A 27,823-nucleotide genomic window follows, 5' to 3' on the forward strand; every position below is an offset into this window, starting at 1 on the left:
TTCAATTTTCTTTCTGTTGTTTCATGGGATGTGGTTTTTACTGCAGAGGCCAGCGTTTATTGGCCATCCTGAATTGCCCTCGAGAAAGTGGTGAGCTGCTGTCTTGAACAGCTGCAATCCACATGGTGTCGGGGTGCCCACAGTGGTGTTAGGAAGAATGTTCTAGGCTTTGACTTTAACAGTGAAAGAACGGTGATATGTTCTGGATGGTGTATGGTAATGAGGAAAAATTTCAGATTGTTGTGTCCCCACATATCTGCTAACCTTGTCCTTGTAGATGGTAGAAGCCAGATGGTGTCATCTCACTTGGAACAAGTACGATGTGAGTATCACCAATGTATGAAGCTAAGATGTGTCCTATTAGGAATAGATTCTAGTGATGCACAGCAGTTGAATCAGTGGATAGGGCCACAGGTTTCTTTGCTTGCTTGCTCATGGCATTATTAACTTGTTAGCATGTGGTTAAATTCAGAAAAGCCACGGGTTCACCCAGAAACCCAGAATGGAGGAGGGCAAGCAGTCTGTCCTCTGCCATCCTTCTCAGGCACATTTGCACACATCATGCAATTGATTTTGAATGATTTTCTTTGCTTCTCTACTTGCTTACTCTGAAGGAGATTTTCCTGTTTTCAGTCTTGGCAACTGATGCCTTTTGGCTTAGTATATCTTTAAAACCCTGTCTTGCATTCTCTCACTCTTCAATAGTTTTCCATATGCGTTTTCAATAGTTTTCCTGGTGCATGAAAGGATGAATAGCACCATCTTATAAAGGGCAACAAGGGATGGGCACTACGTGCTAGCCCAACCCGTGGCATCCACCTCCCACGAATGAATACAAAATATCTCTTTGTATTCTGCTGGTTATGATTTGAATGAAATAATTGTGGACTGAGTGATGTAATCATATCTGTGTAAAATCTGAATCAACTTGAGCTGTGAAATCACTTTTATGTTTATGCATTTTATCATTATTGGATGCTCAATCTGGAAAGAGTATTTTGAGCACTGTCATACTAGGATGAAATACCTCTGGCTGTGTCAGCCTGTGATGATGGAGCAATCTGCAGTGATGATCTTCTCAGGCCACTGTACAATATGTGTAATTGCCACATGTTGGTTTAAATGCTGTCCTACCAAAAGCATCTTGCTGTGATGCAAGTAACATTATTTGTTCTGAGTTGTGATGAGCTCATCACAAATTGCATGATGACACCAGCTCACTTGTGGGTGATTCTTGTAATAGTCCGTTAAAAGGAGATGTACGAGTTTGTACACTTGGTAATAAAGTCTTATTGTCTTAATTCCAGATTATGTCTACTTTGAGAATTCATCAAGCAACCCTTTTCTAATTCGAAGAATCGAGGAACTAAATAAGGTACGCAAATGTAAAAATCCACTATTTAAATGGAAGGGTGCCCAATACTTGAGAAACTAGTGATCGTGTGCTCGCAATAAGTCATTCAGGAAGTGGGGAATGCTTCAGGATAATACCTTGCTGAACTGGTTTCAGTCGCTCCTCTTAGAAATCTCACAACACCAGGTTATAATTAGATTACATTTACTTAGTGTGGAAACGGGCCCTTCGGCCCAACAAGTCCACACGGCCCCGCCGAAGCGCAACCCACCCATACCCCTACATTTACCCCTTACCTAACACTACAGCAATTTAGCATGACCAATTCACCTGACCTGCACATCTTTGGACTGTGGGAGGAAACCCACGCCGACATGGGGTGAATGTGCAAACTCCACACAGAGTCGCCTGAGGCGGGAATTGAACCCGGGTCTCTGGCACTGTGAGGCAGCAGTGCTAACCACTGTGCCACCCATAAATAGTCCAACAGGTTTAATTGGAAGTACAAGCTTTTAGTGCACTGCTCCTTTGTCAGATATCTGGTGGAGCAGGATCATAAGACACCTGATTTATTGCAGAAGATCATAGTGTCATACAACTGATGCGATATATTGAACGAGCCTAGCTTGCTGTTAAGGTTTTCACCTTTTAAACTGGGTTGCAGGTTTCGATTCATTAATATGTAAATCCCAGAACTTCTTTCAAGCCATATTCCGAGATAACTTGAGGTTTTATAACAAAAGGTGACATCTCGGCTCAGCCAATACATTAAAGGTGTGAGGTTCGAGTCTGCCTGTATTCCAATCTTGAGTCAGACTGGTTCTATTTCCAAAGTAGGAATTTATAAAATGTTACGGATTGACTGCCTACAGATTGTGTGCTTTTTGAACAAAATAGAATGCTTCTGCAAATGCATGTCATTCCGTGTGTGTGTGGTGGGAAGAGTGTGTGTGTGTGTGTGTGTGTGTGTGTGTGTGTGTATAGTGTATTGGGGTCACCCGAGGTGTGACATGAACCCAAGGTCCCAATTGAGGACACCTTCATAGGTGCCAAACTTTGCTATCGGTCTCTGCTTGGCAACTCTGCATTGTTGCGTATCCGGAAGTACGCCTTGGAGGATGGTCACCCGAAGATCTGAGGCCGATTGTCCCTGATCGCTGAAGTGTTCCCTGACTGGGAGGGAACATCGCTGGCTGGCGATTGTTGCATGGTTTCCATTCATCAGTTGTCATAGCACCTGCTTTGTTTCACCAAAGTACCATGCCTTTGGGTCATCACAAGCACCCAAACACATACAAACTTAAATACTCTGTCACACAGATCCCGTCTCATATGCGCACACACTCTCAGGCACGTGCGCACACCCACCCCCTACACTCTCACCCATGCGCACACCCGCTCACAAGCATATACTCCATCACACTGGTGCACAAATGCTATCGAACATGCCCGTGTGCGCACGCGCACTCTCTCGTGTCTCACTCTCTCGTTTGCTCACGCTGTCTTGTGCGCTCGCTCTTTTGCATGCTTTCGTTTTCTCTCTCTTGCGCACGTATCTAAGTCTATGGGGTGAATTTGCATTTGCAGATGCACGCTATTTTGTTCAAAAAGCATGAAATCTTTAGGCAGTCAATCCATGCGACATTTTATAAATTCCTACTTTGGAAATAGAACCAGTCTGACTCAAGATTGGAATACAGGCAGACTCTAACCTCACACCTTTAATGTATTGTCTGAGCCGAGATATCACCTTTTGTTATAAAACCTCGAGTTATCTCGGGAATGTGGCTTGAAAGAAGTTCTGGGATTTATATATTAATGAATCGAAACCTGCAACCCAGTTTAAAAGATGACAGATTTAACAGCAATCTAGGTTTGTTCAATACATTGCATCAGTTGTATGAGATTATGATCGTTTGCTATAAATTGTGTGTCCTATGATCCTGCTCCACCAGATATCTGACGAAGGAGCAGTGCTCTAAAAGCTTGTACTTCCAATTAAACCTGTTGGACTATAACCTGGTGTTGTGATTTTTAACTTTTTTGTCCACCCCAGTCCAACATGGGCACCTCCACATCATTGCTTCTCTTAAACTTTGCTTTTCCAATTGCTTGTCCATTGTCTTTTTCTGTTAGAACCTTCTATTAGCCTGAGGAAGCATGATGAATAGTTCAGTGTAGTTACGATATCTCTTAACTTTGTGGATTGAGTTTGGTGTTCCAGCAGGTACTGTGGTGGTGGAATGTGTGTTACTTGGGTGTTGACGAGCACAGTGAGCGACTCCTTTGCTGCTTCAATAATGCATTTGCCATCAGGTGACCATAACACTGAGTTACTAACTGTCAGCAGAATGTAATGGATTTTGATTCCCAATTTACTGAACGGTAATCAGTCAGGCAGTGGTTGTCGATTTCTCTCTTGTCAGGACTTCTGTGCTTGTTCCTAATTGGCATTTGGTGGTTCCTGTCTAGCCTGTCTGCCCATGAGTTGGGAAGCTTCAGTTTGGCTTTACTACCTAACAAGGTGACATATCCTGTGGGTACCAACTATGCACATTCATTTGTCAAGCCTGACTGTTTTAGGTGAGGTGTCACCGTACCCATGGTCAGAACCTGACCAGGAGTTTGCATCCTTGGGAGGGCAGCTGATGAGATTCTAACTGTAAACCAATTGCTATGACTATTGACATTTTAGCCTCGATTTAATATTTTTTTAATGATTCAGGACTTCAAATTCTTTGAGAACCTTTCTGTGCAAATGACACCCCTAGTAGTATTCCAATTTATTATTGCTTCTATTTCTTGGTCATTTATGGTGAACCTGACTGCCTGAAACAATTGTACAGCTGTACAGTGCCTTCTGGAGACCAGATCGTCAGTTGCTGTCTGCAGTATTTGCATTCTATCTTTTTAAAAAGATTATTGCATTGGTAGTAGTAGTAGTTCAGAGAAATTCTCACAACTCATTCCTGGGACGAAGTCTGGCATGAAAAAAGGCTGGACGGTTTGGGCCTTTACCCACTGGAGTTTGGAAGACTGAGAGGTGATCTTTCTCAAGTGTGAAATTTTGCAGAAACTTGGAATGCACACCAGGGAATGTCCTTTTTCTTGTGGAGGAGAATTAAACCTAGGTAAAGAATGGGAGGGTGAGGTGGTGAGGGTTAGGGGGCCCCGCTAGGAGTGGGGAGAGGTGAGGCGGTGCTGAGGCTACCACAGTCAGACTAGCCTGATCTTACTAAACCGTGCAGGAAGCCCAGAAGATCACTGCTCCCATGTCCTGTCTTCAGATTGCCTCTGGGACCCCACAACAGCCTTTATTAGTTATCCCATTTTGTTTTGGTTTTTGGGATTTTCCCTGCTGCGTTAAAACAGAGTTTTCACGATAGGTTTTCAGAGCTGATTAAAGTGCGCTCTAATCCCCTGGTTAACGGCTGCAGCAGATGGAATCCTGTGCTGCTGGCTGAGGAATTGTGTGTCTCTACCACACGTGGCACATTGTCGAGCAGCAACCTGCATTGTCACTGAATGACCCCTTTGTCTTTCGAGGGTGTTGTCGTTGCTTCAGAAATGTGGTTTGCATAGATTGTTTTGAAGGATGTTGTAATAGTATACATTATCACTCCCCTTCCCTTCACGACCCCCTGGTGGTCAAAAAAAAAAGATAAAATCCTGTTCTTGGAAAGATTGTTTTTTGGCGGGGGAAGAAAGAGTTCAAATAGCTGCGTCTGTAAAGCTCATTCTGTGTCATACATAATTCACCCTTTTGGTTTTTGTGCTTCATTTGCATTTATAGTTGTTTCATTGTTTGGATGCATCAGTTACTGTGTAGATGGGCTTGTTACACTGGCTGCATTGCCAATTAGTCATGATATCTGTGTAAAGGAGCTGAACTGTGTTGCTCTTCCATTCAGGGTATGACATTTTGTGGGTCTTATGCGGAAGGCAGTGCACAATGTGGCCTTTTCTGTGATTGGTGTTTATGTACACTTGGATGAAAAGCTGTTTTCTTGCATTACATCTCTGCATCAATGCCACTTTCTGTATCAAACCACCTTTCGGGTTCCTTGCAGTGTTTACATGTGGATTCAGTTAAAATGCTAAAAACAAGTTAGCCTGAAAATTGAAGGAAGTGCCTGGCCTCCAGTTGGCAACTATCCATTGTGGCAAGATTGAAATCCGGAGTTGGTTGTGGAGAATTGCAGACCCAGACCCCAGCAGTGTTTTGCAGTATTCCCTGGAGTAATTGTTGAGTTTGTCATTAGTTGTGATTGTGGCTGCCAGTTTTTTTTTCAAAAGTTGGGAACATTGCTGTTGTTCTTATGTAGTTAGAACAAAGGCTAACAGACGTCTGATTAGCAAAAGGCCCATTGCAAAATCAAGCCAGGAGCTGGCATTGCACCGTACATTAAACAGTTAAATGAATGTGCCTCTGCATAGTATTGGCTCTGTGTTCTGACTTTATATAATGGTTGATTCTTTTCTTTCTTGTTAACTTGACATCCTTTAGGCGGACCTTTTTAACCCTCTCATTTGGAAGATATATTTTTGATATTATGTCTTCCAAAGTTGCTATCTCTGAGAGATTAACCATTAAGTCACTCAGTAATCTTGTCAGAGCCATTGAAATGTGTGGCAGTGAAGGAAGCCATGTGACCTGTGCAGTGTGGGTTAATTGGATATAGTCTTCCCAGAAGGGAGAAGGTTGCGAGCTGATACACTTTTTCTGTTTTTCGAATTCTGAAGGGCCTGGACAGTGTGGATTGTGATAAGTTGATTTACCTTGTCGAGTACAGTGGTCCCTGAGTATCCGACCTGCACCTGGCAGGAAAATGCTCAACTGGTATACAGAAACACTAGTTTAGTGAACCTGTACTGGTTAACTAATACATACTCCCCGTGTCTGCGTGGGTTTCCTTGGGTGCTCCGGTTTCCTCCCACTATCCAAAGATGTGCAGGTTAGATGAATTGGCCATGCTAAATTGCCATCGTGTTAGGTGCATTAGTCAGGGGGAAATGGGTCTGGGTGGAGTACCCTTCCGAGGGTCAGTATGGACTTGTTGGGCCAAAGGGCTGTTTCCACACTGTAGGGAATCTAATCCTGAGATTGAGTGTGTGGTGCTGGAAAAGCACAGTGGGTCAGGCAGCATCCGAGGGGCAGGAGAATCGACATTTCGAGCAAAAGCCTTTCATCAGGATGCTGCCTGACCTGCTGTGCTTTTATAGCACCATACTCTCACTCTAATCTCCACCATCTGCAGTCTTCACATTTGCCTAATATAGTACGGAGATTGGTCAATCCATGGAGCCAGTTTCTTTGGGAGAGTGGTGGAAACAGTCAATACTTATTTAGTTGCAGTTATTACTTGCAGAATGTAATCTTTTGGGATGTACGTATGAATTGTTTGAGATGTATGGCAGGTTTGAGGAGGAAAATGGCTTTGCCTTTACAGTTCCCAGAGCGCACTATCACTGGGGCTTTCCTCATAGTATATCTCAATCTGTTGTTGATTTAATTGATGGAGTTGATAACTGTGATAAGTTAACACCATTATCTTTGTAACCTGTGACTGCGAAGAAGGTAGACTAATGAATTTATCTTTCCTCGTCGCAATAGAAATTTTCACATTGCTATGTTTTAAAAAGTAGCCATTGCGTATGAGACCTTTGTATAAATACAAAGGTATGAAACCACATCTGGAAACGGTTAGTAATTATTTAATGAGACACTAAGAAGGTGTATGATTGAGGAAATTAAATTATTCTGAATAGAGAATATGTGAACAACTAGGGTTGGGGAAGTGGTGCCTGAGAGGAAGGTCTGATATCAGACTACCCAGATAAAACCAGATCAGGCCTTTGAGAGAAGAAAGGATGTCAGTATCCATTGCTTATGGCTTAAGTGGTGAGGATGAGGATAAGACACCTCAGCAAGGCTATCCGTTGAGGGATGCTGAGGTCAGTGCAAGGAAAGCAGAGAAGCAGAGTAGTCAGCTGAACCAGCAAGGGGGACCCAGTTTTAGACTGATTTGGAGGAGCCGGTGTTGGACTGGGGTAGACAAAGTTACAAATCACTACACCAGGTTGTGGTGCAATAGGTTTAATTGGAAGCACTAACTTTCGGAGAGCTGCTCCTTTATTAGCTGGTTGTGGAGTGCACAGTTGTAAGACACACTTTTTATAGTGAAAGTTTACAATGTGATGTAAATAGTCATTCTAACAGATGAGAGACTTAACAAATAATCGAGGTATTTTTTAATCCATAATTTCAGTTACATGGCATTATAAACTTTTGCTATTAATTCTGTGCCTGACAATTGTGTCCTCCACAACCACCTGATGAAGGAGCGGTGCTCTGAAAACTAGTGCTTCCAATTAAACCTGTTGGACTATAACCTGGTGTTGTGGTTTTTAATGTTTTAGTTTTAAACTGGTGACTCCCCAAGTCAAATAACCCTTCTCCCTCATTCTTGCCTGGCATCTCTGAAATGCGTTCAGTGCTATTCATTTGAGTCACTCCCATGTTTGAGATGACTTGGAGGTGCCGGTGTTGGACTGAGGTGGACAAAGTTTAAAAATCACACAACAGATTAATTTGGAATCACTAGCTTTCGAAGCACTGCTCCTTCATCAGGTGGTTGTGGAACAGAATCAAATGACACAGACTTTATAGCAACAGGAATGCAGCGTCATGGAATGTAATATTAAACAAATTTAGCAGAGATCTTTCATCTTTTAGAATGATCATGTTAGTTTCAGTTCCTTGATATGTAAATCCCAGAACATTTTAAAGTTACATTCTCAAGATAGCTTTTAACAATAGGTGCCACCTCAGCTCCGATATTTCATTGAAGGTGTGAAGTAAAAGTCTGTGTGTCCCAATATTAGGTCAGACTGATTCTATCTCTAAAGCGGGAGTTACAGAATTTTATATGGGATTTATGCAGTTTTTGAGCAAAATAAAATGTAATTTTGCAAGTACAAATTCACCTCACAAACTTGTGTGCGCACTGTGGGGGCAGTGTGTCTGTGTTTGTCTGTGAGCGTATAATAGGGTATAAGTCTGTGTGCGAGTGTTGGGGGGAAGGTGAGAGCATATGAGAGAGGGTCTGTAGGAGTGTGTGTGAGTGTATAGTGTAGTGGGCTCATGTGTACTGTGACATGAACCCAAGGTCCCAGTTGAGGCCATCCTCATGGGTACCAAACTTGGCTGTCAGCCTCTGCTGGGCCACTTTGCATTGTTGCCTGTCCCGGAGTCGGCCCTGGAGCATGGTCACCTGAAGATCTAAGGTTGAATGTCCCGGACCGGTGAAGTGTTCCCCAACTGGTAGGGAACACTCCTGGCTGGTGGAAGTTATGCAGCGTCCATTCATCCGTTGCTATAGCCTTTGCTCGGAGTCACCATTGTAACCTGCCTCGGCATCTTTGCCTGCAGCGTATGAGATAGACAACATTGGCCGCGTAGATGGTCGATAGTGCCCCACATATAATGGTGGTATCTGTGTCAACACTCTGACACGTCCTGCAGTGTCTGCCGTGACAGGGTTGTATGGTGCTGTCCTGAAGGCCAGGCAATTTGTTTCAGTAAGTTTGATATTCTCACCACTCTTTCAATTGAAAGGTTATTTCTGAAATACCCATGGGATCTCATGCTCCCTAACTTCTATTGACGGCCTCGAGTTATCATTTACTCCATAAAGTGGAAACATTCTCTCTATATTCACTCTAACAAAAGTTCTCACTTATGAAGACATCGACTGAGGTGACTTTTCGGCCACATTTTCTTTTCCAAGAGAAAAATATCAGCCCTGTCAATTCTTTCCAGATACATGTTCTCACATGTTTTTGGAATCTTGTACATTTTCTCTCCATTTTCTCCAGTGTCTCCATATCCCATGTTATGGTGATAAGAATTGCATGCAACAGTGATGAGGAGGTGGTGTAGTGGTAATGTCGATGGGCTAACAATCCAGGTTAATGGTCTTGGAGACTGGCTGGAATTTCATCATGGCAGATAGTGAAATTTGAAGTCAATAAAGTGCTGGAATAAAAGGTGCCCTAATAGTGACCATGGAGCTAGTGTTGAATGTCATAAAAATTATCTGGTTCACTGTCCTTTAGGGAAGGAAATCACTTGCCCTTGGTCTGTTGTACGTATCGCTCCGGACCCACAGTAGTGATTGACTCTTAACTGCCCTCTGGTCGTTTCAGGCTGGACCATGAATTCTGGCCTGGCCAGGGACATCCTGTGTCCCATGGACAAATAAAATAAAAGATGTAATCTAAAGAAGGCTTGATGCAGGTTTAGCATGACTTATCCCATGTTTAATTCTATCTGAATAAATAAATAAAGCTTAGTGGTTGGTTTCTATTATTTATGGCCTTGATATCTGGTGATAATTTTGTTTAAATTTATAATTTAAGATCCATTTTGTTCCTCTCCTTTCACCTCAACTTGCATATTCCACGTCATGAGCGATCTCCCTATTTCTTAATAAAGTATACTTCCCCACAATTATCTGTGCTGAACTTTTATTTGCTAATTATTTACCTATTGGAGTCAGAGAGATGTATAGCATGGAAACAGACCCTTTAGTCCAACTTGTCCATGCCAACGAGATATCCCAACCCAATCTCATCCCACCTGGCCCATATCCCTCCTATTCCTATTCATGTACCCATCCAGATGTCTTTTAAATGTTGTAGTTGTGCTAGCCACTACCACTTCCTCTGGCAGCTCATTCCATACATGCACCACCCTCTGCGTGAAAAGGTTGCCCCCTAGGGCTCTTTTATATCTTTACCCTCTCACCCTAAATCTATGCTCTCTCGTTCTGGACTTGCCCACCCCAGGGAAGAGACTTTGTCTATTTATTCTATCCATGCCCTTCATGATTTCATAAACCTCCATATGGTTACCCCTCAGCCTTCGACGCTCCAAGGAAAACATCCCTAGCCTATTCAACCTCTCCATATAGCTCAAACCCTCCAACCCTGGCAACATCCTTGTAAATCTTTTCTGAACCTTTCAAGTATCACAATATCTTTCCGATAGGGAGGAGACCAGAATTGCACGCTATGTTCCAACAGTGGCTTAACCGATGTCCTGTTCAGCTGCAACATGACCTCCCAACTCCTGTACTCCGTACTCTGACCAGTAAAGGAAAGCATACCAAATGCCTTCTTCACTATCCTATCTACCTGCGACTCCACTTTCAAGGAGCTATGAACCTGCACTCCAAGGTCTCTTTGTTCAGCAACACTCCCGAGGACCTTACCATTAAGTGTATAAGTCCTGCTAAGATTTGCTTTCCCAAAATGCAGCACCTCGCATTTTATTCTGCAAGTTTTCTTCTTTAATTTGTTGCAGTCTTTCATCCCACCCCTTATTTGGTGGGAACTACAAATGTGGGAGTTGTTTTTGACTCCAGTCCAAATCATCAGTGTGAATTATGAACAGCAGAGGTACCAACTAAGGTCTTTGTGGAACACCACTTTCCACTATTTGCCTCCCTGAATATCTTTATTCTTGCGTTCTGCGCTCTGTCTTGTCACCTGACCACATTCCCTGACCTTGTTCATTAGTATGTTCTGAGTCATCTTATCAAAGTCCTCTTTGAAAATGCTGATAAATTCCATCTGCAGCATTACTATTCGCTAATCTCTCTTTTTCTTCAAAAACTAGGTGTTAGCCAAACCACGTTTTATTTGTTTGAATTTCATGTTCTAATTGTAATTACTTTTCATTTTTGAATGTTCTCTCCTGTCCTTTAGAAAGGATCCCATTATCCTCCAGCCACGTTTAAGCTGACCACAGTTTCCTGGGCATGTTCTGTCTTCCTTCTTAACCGCATGAATTGTATTAGCTAACCACCAGTCCTTTGACATGTTTTTCTGTTGGATCATAAATAAGTTGTAATGCCACTGTTTTCTCTTAGATTCTGTTAAAATACATAGGATGCAATTTTTCTGGATCAGAGCTTTCTACTTTTAATTTATTCAATACATCATCTTTATTTAATATTAAAATCACTTGCTCATCTAATCATTTAATATGACTGCCTGATAAACACTGAAGTAAAATAATTAATATATCTGCTATCTGTGTTACCTGTCAAATTATCATTCTATTTCTTAATGGTCTTACTCCCATCATTGGCTACCTTTATTCCTATTAATGGTACCTCTAAGATATTGGCCATTTTTTTCCTCGTCCGTGTTGGTTCAATTTCCTTGTTTCTGTCTGCTTTTTGAACCTTTCTAAAAATACTGCTTTCTTGCTTTCTCTGTATTCCCTTTTGATGTGGTCCTCTGCTGTTACTGTCTTAATTTCATGTTTGCCTCTTTCCTAACGCTCAGTTTCTTCCTTAAATCTGTATTCATCCATAAAGTCTCTCTCCTGTTCAATTTGTCCTTTCTAATTCATGGAATATGTTTTGCCTGCACTTTGTTAAACACTTTTAAATGTTTGTATTACTGTTGTACATCGTTGTCTGCCAATATAATTGCCTATTGTATTTTCCCCAAGTTCTAATTGCAGCTCATCAGAATCTGCTATTCTCCTGTCTATTAACCTTATTTTATCATAGTTGTGTAGTTGCAATTTCCTACAATGCCTTACCTGCTGCTTACTGAATTATGTAACTTCCCTGCATATTCCATCACACTTATTCAAATGATTTATCTTTCGACTTGATTCAGATGGATTCTTTATCTTGCTGATAGCTTTGTCCATTTTCTTCACCGCTATTAAGTTATCCTGAATTACTTGACCTCCCCCCTCTCTTTCCCTTGCATTGCTTAAATGTGTGATGCACTGCAATGTTTAATTCTGAAGTCCTGATTTTTTTGTTTTGTCGCCATGTCTGAGTAATTCTGAGGTGTGTCTCATTCTTAATGCATAATTCCTTCCTCCACCCTTATTTTATTATGGGCACTGTGTGCAGAAATTACAACCAATTTTTAGTGGGATTTTCCCCTCACTTAATGTTCAACCATTATTTCTGCTCCTGTTATTGTCTGTCTTTTTGGGGTTGGGACAATATTAATTGATTTGTGCATCCTTAATTGCCCTTGAAAAGATGTTGGTAAGCTGCCTTCTTGAACTGCTACAGTCCATTTACCAATGGACCCATAATGCCATTAAAGGAGGGAGTTCTGGACTTGGGACCCAGCGACATTGTAGGAACAGCAAGGTATTTCCAAGTCAAAATAGTGATTGGCTTGGAGGGGATCTTGCAACGGGTGGTGTTACCATGTGTTTGTTGCCCTTGACCTTGTAGATTATAGAGGTCATGAGTTTGGAAGGTGCTGTCTAAGGAGCCTTGGTTAATTGCTGCTGTATTTTTTTGTAGATAATACTCATTGTTAGCAGCATCCTATCTACTCTTGTGGTTGTGTCTCTTCAAGGTCTATACAATTCTGGAATTGGAAGTTAGTGCCCTGATTGGGCTGCTGATGCTAATTGCAGCATGCAGAACCTTGGAGTGACTACACACTCGCGCATACACAGCTGTGCAGCTTCGAGAGATTGGTAACTGCTGTTACTGAGCATCTCTGGGAGTGGATGTTTTCGATGTGCTAATCAATGGGGTACTTTGTCCTGGACTGTATCAAGTTCTTGTGTTGGAGTTGCACTAATCCAGGCAAATGGGAAGTATTCCATCACACTCCTGATTTTGCTTTCTAATGTTCTGTTTACATTTAAACTGTTGGTATTTCTTGGAGATCTCCCGTCCTATTTGTTTAAGATCTTTTCCATCTCCCAACTTCCCCTTTCCACTTGAACTTGGGTCCCACCTCCAATTCAGCTGGAGTCTGTTCCACCAGCTCCATCCTGCCCTGGAACTGGTGCCAGAGCTTCATGGAATGACTCCCAGCCCCCAACCAACCCACTTCTACACGTCTTTCTGCTCCTGTGCTAATTTGTACAAATTCAGGCAACAATTCAGCTACCAGATGATATCCTGAACTCTACCATCAGGTTGACAGTAGACTGTGGTGATGCTGCTCCTTTAACAAGGTTTTTTCCCCGGAGAGGTCATAAAAGACACAGACTCCGAAAAGTCAAAAGTTTGAAGGGTTTTCGGGCCAACTTGATTATCACTAACAGATACTGCCTCAGTCAAAAGGCTTTCAAGTTTTTAAAAAAGCACTTGTACAATGAAAGGGGAGTGGCCAGTTCTCAGCTTTTCTCTGGTTTCGTCTGGCTATTCACTGAAAGCGATCAGGCATTATTGAAGCTGCTGGACCCAAAGAAGCAGGTCCATGCTGGTACTCTCTCTCTGACATCTCTTTTGTAAGACACTGGGTTTGATTTTACCTTTTGCGCCAAGGAGTGTTTCTGGGGATTGTTGCAAGTATTGGAACAGCATCATTAAGTTGGGATGATCTGGGTTTTCAGGTAGGTTAAGTTATTCTGTTTTCTGTTGTCTTTTGTTTGTGTGTAATTTGGTAATCTTGTAAAAAAAAAAATACAGTTTTGTTTAAAACGCAGTGGTTTGACCAGCTGCATCTCCTAGAATATCCACTATACACCTGCTTAAAACAATTAGCAAAGTTAGGGTCTGGGCTACTTTCTTGAAATGTTTTGAGGTGGTTTGGCTTGGTCCATAACAACAGTATTTGAGATTCTCATTCTTTGCTATAGAGGACAGTTTCTATTCCATTAATTATCCAGTCCCCTATAACTACCATTCTTTATTCTGATCTTCTGGCACTAGGCAATCTACTGTGTCACTTTGCCTTAATCTGCATTCTGGCTATCCTCCCTGTGGTCATCCTTTGTGACCTCTTAGTGCAACGCAGTGTTCGCACTGTTGGTCAAAACCCATGGGGTTCCTTCTCAATTTCTCCTAATTCCCTGCTACCTGACTCAATTGCCGTTGCACACTCCCAGTCCTGAACTTGTGTGCTTCTCCCGGTTCTGGACTATATATTCTGGATAAAACTACGTAGAAACTGTTCCCCTTGTTTTCTCTGTCAAAGTCTCTCTAATTCAATGATTCTGAGCCAAGAGTTATTCAAAGTAGAGACTTGTAAAGGCCCATTTGCTTGGGATGGTCTCCCTGCTCTCTCATTCTCCTGTTTCGGACACCGTGGTGGCAGTGACTGATGTTGTTAGAAGTTGGCAGTCATTGTAATGGGGAGGGTTTGAATTGGGAGTTTGGATGGGATTTGAATAAACCACCACCATTGTTGATCTTGGTCCACATTTGCCTATTTCTTGATCCGTTTGGATGTTGTCTCAATCCAGTGGGATTTACAATCTCTTTTTTTTGTCTACTTCCAGCTTTGTAGGTGCATTTTACCAGGGCGTTGAGCCATGTTTGGATCATTTTTCATGCTAACAATTTGAGTCTGCCCTTTTCCCACCTATTCTGCTCTTACCTTGAGCTTCTCAAGTATTAAGTTCCTTCAGTGGTTATGAACAATTGGTAAAGAATAGTTTAGTTGATCTGACAATCACCTGCTCCCAGATCCTTTTTCCTCTGGTGCCAGTGAGATTTCATTGGTGCAGTAATGTTGATCATGCTTTCTTGAATCGTACGCAATGCTAAGCAGTGTCCTAAAATAAGAGCAAAGTTCTGGATGTAGGCTTTCTAGCTGAGCTGGAAGGTTTGTTTTCAGACATTTCATCTGTATGATGACTAAATTATTAGGAGAACCAAAGACACAAACCCCAAACACCACCAACATCATCAGCAAGTATAATGTTGTCAAATTAGTGGACCTATGCTTTACCACCCACTTCACTTTCAACAACAAAACCTACAGACAAACCAACGGAACACCCATGGGATCTCTGATATCAGGGTTCTTAGCAGAGGCAGTAATGCAGAGACTCTTAGAAACAGCTCTGTCAACCATCCAACCCAAACTTTGGGTCCGCTATGTGGATGACATCTTTGTCATCATTAAACAAAACAAATTAGAGGAAACCTTCAAGACCACCTATAATACCCTTACTGGCATGAAATTCAGTAAAGAGGAGGAACAACAAACTGCCATTCCTAGATGTCACAGTACAGCGAACAACCAATGGGGAACTTCAAGCCAGCATCTACAGGAAAACAACTCATGCAGACCAAATACTGAACTACTGAAGCAATCATCCCAACACCCACAAACGAAGCTGCATTAAAGCATCATTTAACAAGCTACCACACACTGCAGCACAGAGGAACTAGGCAGAGCAGAGGAAAATCACCTACAGTGTATTCAAAAAGAGTGGGTACCTGATGAACACAGTCCACCGATTTTTCTCAGCAATAAACCCAAACAAGCAGACAAAAACACGTCCAGAAACCCTAGCCACACTCCCCTACATCAAAGGCATCTTGGAAGTGACTGCCAGACTACTCAGACCTCCTGGCATCATGGTAGCCCACAAACCCACCAACACACTAAAACAGCAGCGAATGAACTTGGAAGACCCTAAAAAGGCAACAAGCAAAAATAATATCATTTACAAAATACTTTGCAAGAACTGTAACAAACATTACATTGGATAAACAGGCAGAAAACTAGCCACCAGGATACAAGAACATCAACTAGCCACAAAACGACATGACCCCCTCTCACTAGTATCCTTACATAGAGCTAAGGAAGGACACCACTTTGACTGGGACTAACGCATCCATCCTAGGATAAGCATGAGAATTCCTAGACACATGACATTCCAACAGGAACTCTATCAGCAAACACATTGACTTGGATCCCATTTACCATCCCCTGAGAAAAAGAACAGGAAATGACATCACCAACCCAAGGAGACCTAAATGCATAAATAGAAAGTGGGCCATGCCACCAGTGCTTCGTCTGGAGGCTCACTGTTACCTAGTATGGTGATGAAAAGTCCGAGAGCAAACTTTCCAGCTCAGTGAGCAAACCAACATCCAGAACCTCAACCTGAGCTACAAATCTTCTCAGAACTCATTAAGAGCAAAGTGCTGGACAAATTTAGTTCTGTCATCCTCTGTGGAGGAAGAAACCATTCGCGTTCTCAATTTTGAGTTCCAGAGAAGAGTCTCATTCAATTCAAAATGTTAATTCTGTTTCTCTTTTTCCGCAGATGCTGCCAGTCCCACTGAGTTTCTCCATTTTCTGTTTTCAATTCTGTTCTTCGGCATGCATGGTATTTTATTTCTGCAAGGAGGGAGAGTGTGGAGCTGTCAAACAGGGACATAGGGATGAGCCCACGCTTGGCATTGATGGCAGTGATTTGAGGAGATTAATTGATAACGCCTGGCCAAGGAGCAAAGAGCAGCTCCATTGCTTGCTCTTTTGTCCTAAAGATGATAAATAATCCAACCACGCCAGCACCAAAATAAAAATGAACTCCGCTGAGCCAATTCAGCAGGTTAGAGGAGTTGAGAAGCTAGTGAGGATGAATTGCAAGTATTTGGGTTTTGTATGTTTGAATGAAATATTGACATATTTGAACCCTCTGTGGCCTGCTGTGTTAACAAACACTGCATTGTAAAGGTTGATGTGAGCATGCAGTCTGCTAGCCTTGAATTGTGTAAGCACACGGTGAATAATAGATATCTTGTATGTTTTCACCAATTGCAGACTGCGAACGGCAATGTTGAAGCAAAAGTGGTTTGTTTCTACAGAAGGCGAGATATACCGAGTACTCTTATTGGACTGGCAGACAAACATGCAAGTAAGTGTTTTGCTAACTTATTGCATTCTTGTGTGTGTTTTTATTATAACTTCAGAAAGGGAGCAATAATTAGTGTTCCTGTCTAGCTGTCTGTTTCATCTCTTTATTTGTTCTTAAATAATTATTGGAGAAAACTTAACTTGAAACTGAAGACCTAAGTAAACATTGGAGCTGTGCCTCTGTTGTAGGAACAAACATGAAATCTAGCTGGAATCATGAGCAGATAATTTTAGATTTTAAAACTTGGAATCACGCACTTTTGTGGTGCTGTTGGTATACTAAGTATCTGATAAATTTGTAATAACAGGGGTGGACTGGCCCTTTTACCCGATTTGGAGTTGGATGGTGGTAGCCGCCCTTGGTATTAGGCCACGAGGAAACTGACCACTCTGTTCTAGAGGAAGAACAACACAGATGTCTTACCTGAGCACTCTGACAAGGAAATTTAGGGAACTTGATTGGGGCAGTGGGAAGCTCACGTGTTCAGCAGGGAATGTGTTCACTGGATGTAATGAAGCTGCTCTTAATGATTTAATTCTCTTTTAATATGACCATTTAATGACAGTGAACATGTGTATCTTGATGATAATCTAATCATATTACTGACTCTCAATTGATTGTTTCACCCTCACTGTGTTCTCATCTTGTGTGTTTCATGTTTGTATTCCCACTTTGTTCTCTGTGTGTGTCTGCCTTGCTTTACTCTGTCTCTGTCCTTCGCCTCCCCCCACCCCCGTCGTGCATCTCTCCTCACCTGCTCCCTGTTGTTGTGCACCTCTTCTCCTCCTCCTCCTTCTTCTCCTTCTCCTTCTCCTTCTCCTTCTCCTTCTCCTTCTCCTTCTCCTCCTTCTCCTCCTTCTCCTCCTTCTCCTCCTTCTCCTCCTTCTCCTTCTTCTCCTTCTTCTCCTTCTTCTCCTTCTTCTCCTCCTTCTCCTCCTTCTCCTTCTCCTTCTCCTTCTCCTTCTCCTTCTCCTTCTCCTTCTCCTTCTCCTTCTTCTCCTTCTCCTTCTCCTTCTCCTTCTCCTTCTCCTTCTCCTTCTCCTTCTCCTTCTCCTTCTCCTTCTCCTTCTCCTTCTCCTTCTCCTTCTCCTTCTCCTTCTCCTTCTCCTCCTTCTCCCCCCTCCACCCACCCATTGATGTATGGTGCCTCATGCCAAGAGAGGTGCAGTGAAAAGTGTTCTGCTGTAATCCAGAACCATTTTGAGGCACAAAAGAATAAAGAGAAAGCACTTACATAGAGTTCATCTTCATTGACTGGGGTCCCAAACATGGCTCCAGGACTTCTGCATGGTCTCTGCTCTCAGCCTACTCTAGCCAGGATTCCCACTCTCCCCCTTTCTGCAGCTGATGCCTCACTGCAAATCCCTGGAGTCCCCGCATTGAGCCGCCGAAGCCAGGAGTCCTCACTCCAGCCTGCCCACAAGGGAGGGATGTTGAAGGAAAAAATTTTAAAAAGAGAAAAAATGAATAGAGGCGGAGAGAGAGAGAGAGAGAGGCAAAAAGAATGTGGCTGGTCTGGAGTGGATGGGCCAATTGTGCCAGTGCCACCGTCTTCAAAAGTTGGGTCCGCTCTCCCCTTTGTGCCGCAGGGTAGTTATAACCTGAAACTTTTATTTGTGAAGTTTGGTAAAGGATAAACATTAAGTGTGGGAAAAATTCTCAGATGAATTATCTGGAGTGCAACAGAAAAATACAAGCAGCTTTAATACTGATGTTCAAAAGAGAATGGATCACTTCTGAATTCAGGAATTTGTATGGTTGTTTTTGTGAAGAGCAGAGAGAAGACATATATTGTGTTGGTTCTTTATCCAGTGATGATGGCTGAAAGGCTATTACAGTACAGAAAGAGGCCAGTGATTCAAGTTATGCAATAATCATTGTATTCCTTGCTCTGTTCCATTACCCTTATGCACATTGTATGGTATGATCTGCCTGGACAACATGCAGAGCAAAACTCTTCACTGTACCTAGGTATATGTGACAATACTAAGTCAAATCAAAATGGAGAGAACACAACCCTAATTTATATTGTATTTTCTTGAAATCACAAGTGCCATTTTTGTAAATGTCTGCCATACTCCTTCCTGAGCCAGAATACCTTTCCTTATATTGTGGTGTCCTGTACCGCAGATCTGGTTAAACCGGGGATATCCTGCAGCCATTGGACTCCCAATCCCCTCCCCTCGGGTTGTAGACGTTACTTGTACTCCAGCTGCAAGAAAGCTGGCCCCTCCTCTGGTCTGGCTGGTTGTGCTTTGTATTTCTATTACCTGCCAAGTGTCATGTTGGAACAAAAATCGAAATTGCTGGGAAAAAGACCGCATGGAAGGAAGCTTCTGTGGAGAGAAAGCAAAGTGACCCTTCTTCAGAACTGGTTTCTGATTTCCAGCATCTGTAGTTTGTTCTTTTTAAAAAGTGTCGTGTTGATTTGGAATGATGTGAACCAGTTGTAAAATTGCTGATTTTCTTGTGCTGTCAGCTTTAGAAGATGGTGTCGCTGACCCTTCAACAGTGATCTGAAGAGATCTTAGAAAGGTTTGAATTGTGATTTTGGAGGAAAGGGGGAGGAACAGGGACAAATATTTATTATATCGTTGTTTCTGGGAAGGTTTTACACCACGGAAGACTTTTTTTGGGGTGGGAAAAGAGAAATTCAAGTCTCTTTGAAGTGAAAACAGGGGCTTTCCTTGAGTGGGAGCTGAGATTGCTTAGCATGTGTATGGCACAATTGCTGTCACACCCTTCAGACCTTTTAAGGAAGGATAAAGCAGCTTGCCCTGGTTTAGTGTCCCTATAACAATGCCTTGTGCTTCCTGTCAGATCTGCTTATCAGCATAGTAATCACTTCCACAGGACAGAGGCAGAGCCCAGATTGGCCCAACATCACGTGACAATCAGCAGCAGGTTTACCTGCCAGCTACCATTTCATACTGTCTTTAGTGCTGTATTGACGAAAGAAATGAGATCATTGTTAATGGATGCCATTCAGTGGCGCATTCAGTATTTCATCAGCCTTGATTGCTGTCTCAGAAAACTCGAACTCACCTACCCATATTGTCACTTTTTTTGTTTCAATTTAAGAAAACATATATTGTGGGTCAGATTTAAGCTGATGTGGCCCAGAAGTTCCTGTCTCGTGCCTTGGGCCCTGATGTTTACTGCAGACAGTGGCTGCACGTTAACGCTTTTCACAATTGGTTTAAGATTTGAACAGATCTGTTGTTGATCAATGCTTGCCTTTCTGTTACTCCATCCACGCTGCACGCATGGCCAGATGTCTGTCACTGGAATGTGACAATGTTTCCTGGTGTTCAGTCATTGGATGACTTTACAGTTTTGCAGCGCTTGAAGAAATTTGCTGCACTTTGAGAACTGCGGAGAAAGTTTTTAGGAGATTCCTAAAGCTGATGGGAAGAGTCAGCCAAATCTAGCCCTTCCACTTGTGGGATCTTGCTGTATGTAAGTTGGCCCTTTTCCAACAATGTAGCAGTGACTATACTAATATGTGCTGAATTGCCTGTAAAGCACTGTCGAAATCGGTCTTTTATTACCTCAATTACAATCACAACAAGGTTCTCTGGTCCAAACCCTGCTTTGTGCTGTTTCTTCTTGGAGAAGAAAGCAACTACAACCCACTGCCCATCCCTCACTTAATTTCTCGACACAATGGTGGCCCTTCCTCACTTTTGCCACCCAGGAGCTGAACCTGGAGTCATGTTTGTTCCCTTTGTTTAAATGATAGTGAGTTTAGTCTTCTATTTGCTTTACCTTGGCTTTATCCTGAATCCAAGGAAAGGAGAGTGAAAGATATGTTGTTCCTTGTATCTGGCCCTTCGGTGGTTTTTCTGGGGCTTTTGGAGCTTCTTGGGGTTAGGGGTTCGGTGTGGGGAGAGTGCTGAACTTCATTCGTTGTCAGTGAAGGTAATGAGCTCCCACCATAATTGGGCACTCCCCAATTCATTCATTGTTTGTTCACTGGTGGAGAATTTGTACCAAGTCTTTGCCATTCAGAGAGCCAGAGACTGCTGATGACAAGGAGGAAGTCTATCCCTGTCCTCAGCTGCCATCCCCACCACCACCTGACCTTGCTCGATTAAGACCAGGGTTGTCTGAATGGCATTGTATCTGCTGTTTGAGAGTTAACCGCTTGAAGGTTTTGATGGTACTAAGTTCTAAAAGGAACAGCTCCTTAAATGTCAACTTAACTGAGTTCCATTCTTCTTCTGCCCTCGGTTACTCGTCATGCTGTATCTGAACAACATATCCTTACTTCACTCAGCACATCATTCCCCCACTCTCTTCTCTGCTCTCCAACTCTGTACATTGAATTCCTTTATGTTGAATCTGCTGTGTTGGCTGTTGAAGATGAGATGTAAGTTTTTCTAGTGAGGGATGACCACCAGTTTCTATCCAAGTTCATGGCATATTGCAGGTCACTGATACTTTATCACAGCTTTATTTGTCCCGTGCTTTTCTGATTTTCAACTATTAGTAATTCAATAACATGCATTGTCCATGAGACATGGAAAAATTAGCAGAGGACCCACTTTAAGGTGGATCACTACCACATTTTTCATGTGTGAGGCAAGAAAGAAATTTTAAGAAACTAAATAAATGAATTTTCAAAATCAACTAATGTCTGGAAACTTTCAGTAGCTGTAGAGGAAGAGTTATACAGCACTAACACTGGATGTTTTGAGTAATTGTCATTTGTCTAAGGTACTATGAATGATCAAAAGCTGTGCCAGAAGGAGATTGAAGGTTACCCTGTCTTTGGGGGTATGTCTCAAGGGAGTGGCAGTTGGCTGGGGTGGGAGTCAGTGAATATACTGGGTGGCTGGAACTGTGGTTGGTAGAGGTGTGTCTCTTCCCCAGGAGACTGCTACAGTCAAGAAAGCATGCAAACATCCCTACTTCCTCAGAAAGTTAAGGAAATTCTTCATGTCCGCATTGGTAAGAGTCAATCTTTATCGATGCACCATAGAAAATGTCCTATCTGGATGCATCACAGCTTGGTATGGTAACTACTTTTCAAGATCGCAAGCAGTCAGAGTTGTGATTGCAGCCCGGTCTATCACAAAAACCAGCCTTCATTGATTCCATCTATACTACCTGCTGCCTTGGGAAATCAGCCAACCAAATCAAAGACCTCTTCCAACCTGATGATACTCTCTTCCATCGGGCAGATGATGCAAATGTTTACAAACACAGGCCAACAGATTCAAGAACCGCTTCTTCCCTATTATCGGGCTTCCCTATTATCGGACTTCTCTATTTGAGTTGATCTTTCTCTGCGCACTCTCTGAAGTTATGACACTATATTCTGCATTCTGTTTTGTTACCCTGATGTACTTATGTAAGGTATGATTTTCCTGGATAGCACGTGCAACAATACCTTTCACTGTATCTTGGTACATGACAATAATAAATCAAACCAAGTGATGAGCGAAGACATCAAGGAGAAAAATGGCAGGGAGCAGTAAATGAAAATGACTTCTGTTGGCCTCTTTTTTTTAAATCAGTGGGAATGCAGTTCAGTCTCAGTCATTGAAGTGATAATTTTGATTGACTGGTCTCATGTCCAATGCTTGTGCTGTGTGCAGAGAATTTTCATAAAATGTTGTGGGAGTTCTTATAGTACATTTAATTCAGCAGGATGTGCAGCTGATGTCACAGCTCTGTTGTGGTGCCGTTTCTAGCAACATCCTTTCCTAAACTAATGTGTGAAAGCTTCTGCTGTCAGGGAGGGAAAGAGTTGCCTGGTGTCTGCATCAATCTCAGACTTCGATCTGCTTGGTCTGTCCGTCCAAAATGGCTGCCTGGAGACTCCACAGGCAGCTTCTGCTGTTCTTCAGAGAGTGCCCAGAAGCTTATCCTGCTGCCCGTGTAATCAATGGGAACTGAACAAGAACAGAAACCACATGACCCAGTCTCCGCTGAGTTGAAGCCCCGATAGGCTTGGTGTCTGATGGATTAAGGGAGAGAGAGAGAGATCTTTGAAGTTACCTTAACCCTTTGTGGTTGGGAACTTTTTCTCCATGTTAATGGATAGCCTTTTGCTTGGTTTGAACAGCTGAAGCTAAGAGACAATGAACAAAAGAGCAATGTTCACCTTGAAGCTCCTTTGTATTAATTGTGTGGGGAGGGAATTTTGAAGTCCCTGCTTTACTACACCTAGCAGCAGGATCATACACGAGTGTAGCTGGAGCACTGATTAACCTAAAACACAAAGCTACTTAGGGGGATATTAAACAGCAGTCCCACAAGCAGCCATTTGTAAACCAAAAAGATATTGGGATTAGATGGCCATGTAATCGAAATACCATAGAACAGATCCAGTTGCTGTGTTGACCAGTTAGAACTGTTCTTTTCTTCCAAGCTGCGGTGAAGTTTATGTCTCTCTTTCTTGCACATGCTTCCAGCTTTCTCCTCCTATAAGTTCCATTTGAGCTGGTAGTTGACAGTTCCTTCAGGTAACACTTTGTCCTCTGTGTGAGCTTGGTGTCAACAGAGTACGAGACCTTGAAGAGTTGCCACAGTGTAATTCTGCATTTTGGGAATGATCAGGGTAGCAGTCCTGCCTAATCTTTTTATTGTTCTCTTTTTTTTTTTTTTGCCCCCCCCCCCCCCCCCCCTCCCTTATTCTGTAAAAACCTGCAGGAGACTCTTCAATGAGAGTTAACAGCTTGAAGGTTTTGATGATGGCAAGTGCAATTCGGAGCAGTTCCCCAAATGTCACCTTAACTGAGTTCCATTCTTCTTCTGTCTTGGGTTACTCTCAGTTGCAGAGAGGCTGTCAATCAGTACGATGCAGATATCTTACGCCAGCTGCCCATCCCAGTAACCCATCTAAATATGCTGCTTCTTTGCAGCTTTAAATCGGTTTCTGCACCAGCATTGTGTCAAAAATTTCCATAGCTTTTCGCCTGAGGGTACACTTTATTTTGCCATATTATTAATTACAGGGGAGATGATAATGGGATGTTTAGTTGGAATATCCATTGATGGATTCCAGAGATATTCCATGGAGAAATTAGGTTCTTTCCATGACACTTTTTCATTGGAAGGTTGGGGTGATGTGTTCTTCACAAGTCTGAAACTAATGACCACAATCCCACTTTGCACCGCCCATTATCTTTTCATTTATTGAGCAGGCACGCACATCGTTCTTGGATGTGACGGAGTTGTGTCCACTGTCATCAAGGGAGATGGAAATCAGGGACTTTTGCTGGGTCAGTGATGGGGTGTTGGTTCTTTGTGCTGGTACAATGACTTCCATCATTGATCTCAACTTCAGGAATATTAGCCTGTTTTCTGGAAAGACGCATCTGATTTGGAGTGCTTCCTGGTGGGTTTTTGAGGATGGGAATATTTGTGACGCTCATTTCACAGAGCAGAACATTCTCCAATGTGGGGAATGCTGGAGAAACTCCAGTCTGGCATCATTTGTGGGCACAGGAACAGAGTTAATCTTTGGAGTCTGGTATGACACTTGTTCAGTAGCAACAGTATTTTGCCTTCATATCTCTGATACCTATCTTTTATGGTGGTGTTTCATTGTAAATCTGCATTGTTTGTGTCAATACTGCAGAACTGTGAAGCAGGGTATAGATGAGGGCCACTTTAGCATGATGAAGGATTCTTGCTCTTCAGCAATATTCCAGGTCAGGTTAACCTGAAATTTCACACTTCAGCTAGTGCTGCTGGATTTTGAGACCGATAGGTTAACGTCCTGTTGTTTTGGGTGGCTTGGTGGGTAAGTTGCCTTCTGCAGAAGGAACTGTTGATTTTTTTTTTTGTTCGTGACTTCATTGTTAAGATGGAATGCCAACTGCCCTTTCTTCTGTTAATTTAGGACAGGAGCATCACTTCTGGAAATAGTAATCCTGTAGGTCAATGCTGCTAATGAGTATCCTACTTTTGTCCTTGAGCAGTGATGCCTGTGTCAGCACTGTCTTGTCATCAACGTGGATGCATTCCTGGATTTGGTGCTGGGCATGTGCCCTGTATTGACATTTGGCAAGGCTGCAGTAAATATTAAGTATATCCAAGTTGCTTGGTCAAATCAGAGCACAGTAATCATAGTTAGATAAGAGTAAGGCGCATGATGGGGTTTTCCCTTAAGTGGGTAAATTGAGCTGTTTCACCATTTGTTGTTTGTTTGCGATTTGTACAGGCCAAGAGCTGGATAATTGTGATGCAATACTACCGACTGAGGTCCCTGATGTTCCACAAGAAACACTGCCTAAAACTGGTGAGTAAATTCCCATTTCTGGTAGTTTCGGGCTACAATCCGCGGACCTCAGGACAAAGTTTTACTTAAAACTTTTTAACTTTGCACTTTGGACTGAATGGACAGACCATAATGCTGCAGTTGCAGAGACAATGAAATGAATCCCGGATGTAGGAATTTTGACTGAGATTCTATTCTTGGCCAAGGCCAAGGTCCTGCATGGAGTTGATTGCTCTTGTGACTTGGCCTCTATTGTGGACCTGCTGTTCCAGCTGCTATAAGTTTTGCTTCCATTGACTATATCAGTTGTACATGGATACTTATTTTCCTTGCCACCCTACCTAATGGGCTCTTGCGTGGCCTGTTCTGTTTTCTATTTGTCTGTGCTTCATAGAAAACCAAGCTGACATTTACTAGCTGCTAGAATTAGTTATTTTGAATGCATGTTTCAGGTATGATATGAAAATATCTCCGCATCAAAATGTGTGTTAATGACTATTTTGAGTATTAATATTCTTATGTTTCTTATGCTGTTAAAATGTTGTCTTGACTGGCGAAGTGTAGTCCAAAATGGATGCGGTTAACCGTTCTGTTCCATTGCCTACTAAAGATTGCAGTAGAGGCTGGAGTCTCAAGCCTGCAGCAACTAAAAACAAAAGCACTGCAAAGTATGTGGTACACTTTGAGATTTTTTTCAATGTTAGGTAGGCACTGTATAAATGCAGTCCCTTTTTGCGTCTTTCCCATGTGTTGACCATAGCTGGGCTTTGAATGCAATGCTCTCTGGTAACTCTGTTCAGTGTGCCTGCAGTGAACTCTTGATTTTTTTTTTTCCAATCGGCATTATTTTTGTTGGGGACCACTGCTGTTGCAGTTACATGACTAACAATAATAAATTTTCTTAATTGGAGGAAACCATGTAGCAAAGGGCAACAACTGACATATAGTGATCACTCTGGAGGTCTAAGCTTACCTATTTTTGAACTGCGAATACCAAGCCTATTATTTCATAATGATAAGAATTAGGAGCTGTGGATAAATTTGTGTCCTGTCCCAGAATCTCAACAAAGCGTGTATCCAGGTGCAACAAGTGTCCAAAAGACTAATGAAATACAAAAGGTCGCAGTTCTTCAATTGTACAGATCCTGGCCCTTTGAAGTGCTGTTTAAGTTCAGCATGGATTCACAAAAATTGTACAGAGGTTAATGAATTAAATAATGAGAATAGATTCTGTAAACGTTATTTCCATTCACTTAAGTCTAGAAGGTTTAAGAGATGGCCTGAGTGAAACATTGAAAACCTTTTGTGGCTTCAGTAAAGTTCATGCAAAGTATTCTGTCAATCAGATCATTTCAGAGTGAAGTCAGGAGCACTTTAACATTCAAAGGGCAACAAAAATCTGGACTTGCCTCTTAAAGGCTGTGAATATCGTGACAATGGAAGATTTCATGCTAGACATGGGCAAAGGAATTAAGAATGTTGGAGTGAGAGCTGTGAGGGCACCCAGAGTGTGACAAAGGGTGATAGACTGGTTAAACGATTTGACAAAAAAGGTGGCAAATGGAATATGATTTGGGGCTGTGCAAAATATTCACTTTGGATAGGAAAGATGCAACAGTCGGTGTCAGGGTAGAAACTTGCGCTTTGGATACTATATTGTAGTTGAGTGAGAAACTGAACATGGACTGGGTACCACACAGATCCATATCGTGCATGTCAGAGTGATTAAGCAGCAACTCTTCAACCACTGAAGAGTTAATCTTTGTTTTAAAAAACTTAGAACACATCTGAAGTGAAAGATTATCAGCTTGAGATTTGACAGGAAAAGGTGAGTTAATGTTAGTATTCAGAGGAGGTTTGGTATGCTTTATGTGAATCTCAAAGGTAGCATGTGAGCACAGCAAACCATTAGGAAGGAAAATGTTATCTTGTCCTTCATTTCAAAAGATTTAGCATATGAGTGAAATTTTGCTGAAATTATGGAGTACAAGTCACACCTGGAAAGCTATGCACAGTATTGGTCTCCTTGAATGCCTCAACCAGAATGCAACCAAGGTTAATGAGAGAGATTAGAGTACAAGAGGATTGTGCTCTGAGGAGAGGTGGAGCGTTTAGAAGACCTTTTGGAAATGTGTAGGATTCTTGGAGAGCCTGACCAGGAAAATCCCTGCACGTGTGTTTTAAGCTAATGATCATAATTTCTGAATGAGATGGTCAGCAAATTGCAGCTGAGATGAGAATTTATTTCAATTGAATGGTTGTGAATCTTTGGAATTCTGTATACGTGGCTGCTCAATTGACCGTTTAGTAGATGGTAAATTATTGAACACTCAGGGAATCTAACGATATGGGAATAATGTGGTAGCGTGGAGATTGTTTAGAAATTAACTTGTGATTTTGTATGGTGAAGCAACCTGATGGACTTTAGGAATGTTGAATTGTTCTTCTGTTTATTAAACCTTGGATTGAGATTTGGTCTGGCATGTATGTGTCCGCTGTCAAATTGGGGTCGTTGCAGTGAAGAAAGCTGAGTATCTTTGTTGATTCTCGATGTATCTCCCCATCCTGTTCC

At 42.2% G+C, this 27,823-nt stretch overlaps 1 protein-coding gene across 2 annotated transcripts in view; it reads left to right on the forward strand.

Annotated features, from left to right (window-relative positions):
* LOC140454467 (metastasis-associated protein MTA1-like) overlaps positions 1 to 27,823 on the forward strand; it is a 113,661-nt gene that overhangs the window by 37,110 nt on the left and 48,728 nt on the right. For both annotated transcript variants that reach the window (XM_072549230.1, XM_072549231.1), the window contains exons 2-4: positions 1,308 to 1,375; positions 16,925 to 17,018; positions 25,195 to 25,272. In XM_072549230.1, the coding sequence (XP_072405331.1) occupies positions 1,308 to 1,375; positions 16,925 to 17,018; positions 25,195 to 25,272 (240 nt within the window). The remainder of the gene's footprint in view (positions 1 to 1,307; positions 1,376 to 16,924; positions 17,019 to 25,194; positions 25,273 to 27,823) is intronic.

Source organism: Chiloscyllium punctatum, chromosome 29, assembly GCF_047496795.1.
Source record: "Chiloscyllium punctatum isolate Juve2018m chromosome 29, sChiPun1.3, whole genome shotgun sequence".
Taxonomy (NCBI): Eukaryota; Metazoa; Chordata; class Chondrichthyes; order Orectolobiformes; family Hemiscylliidae; genus Chiloscyllium; species Chiloscyllium punctatum.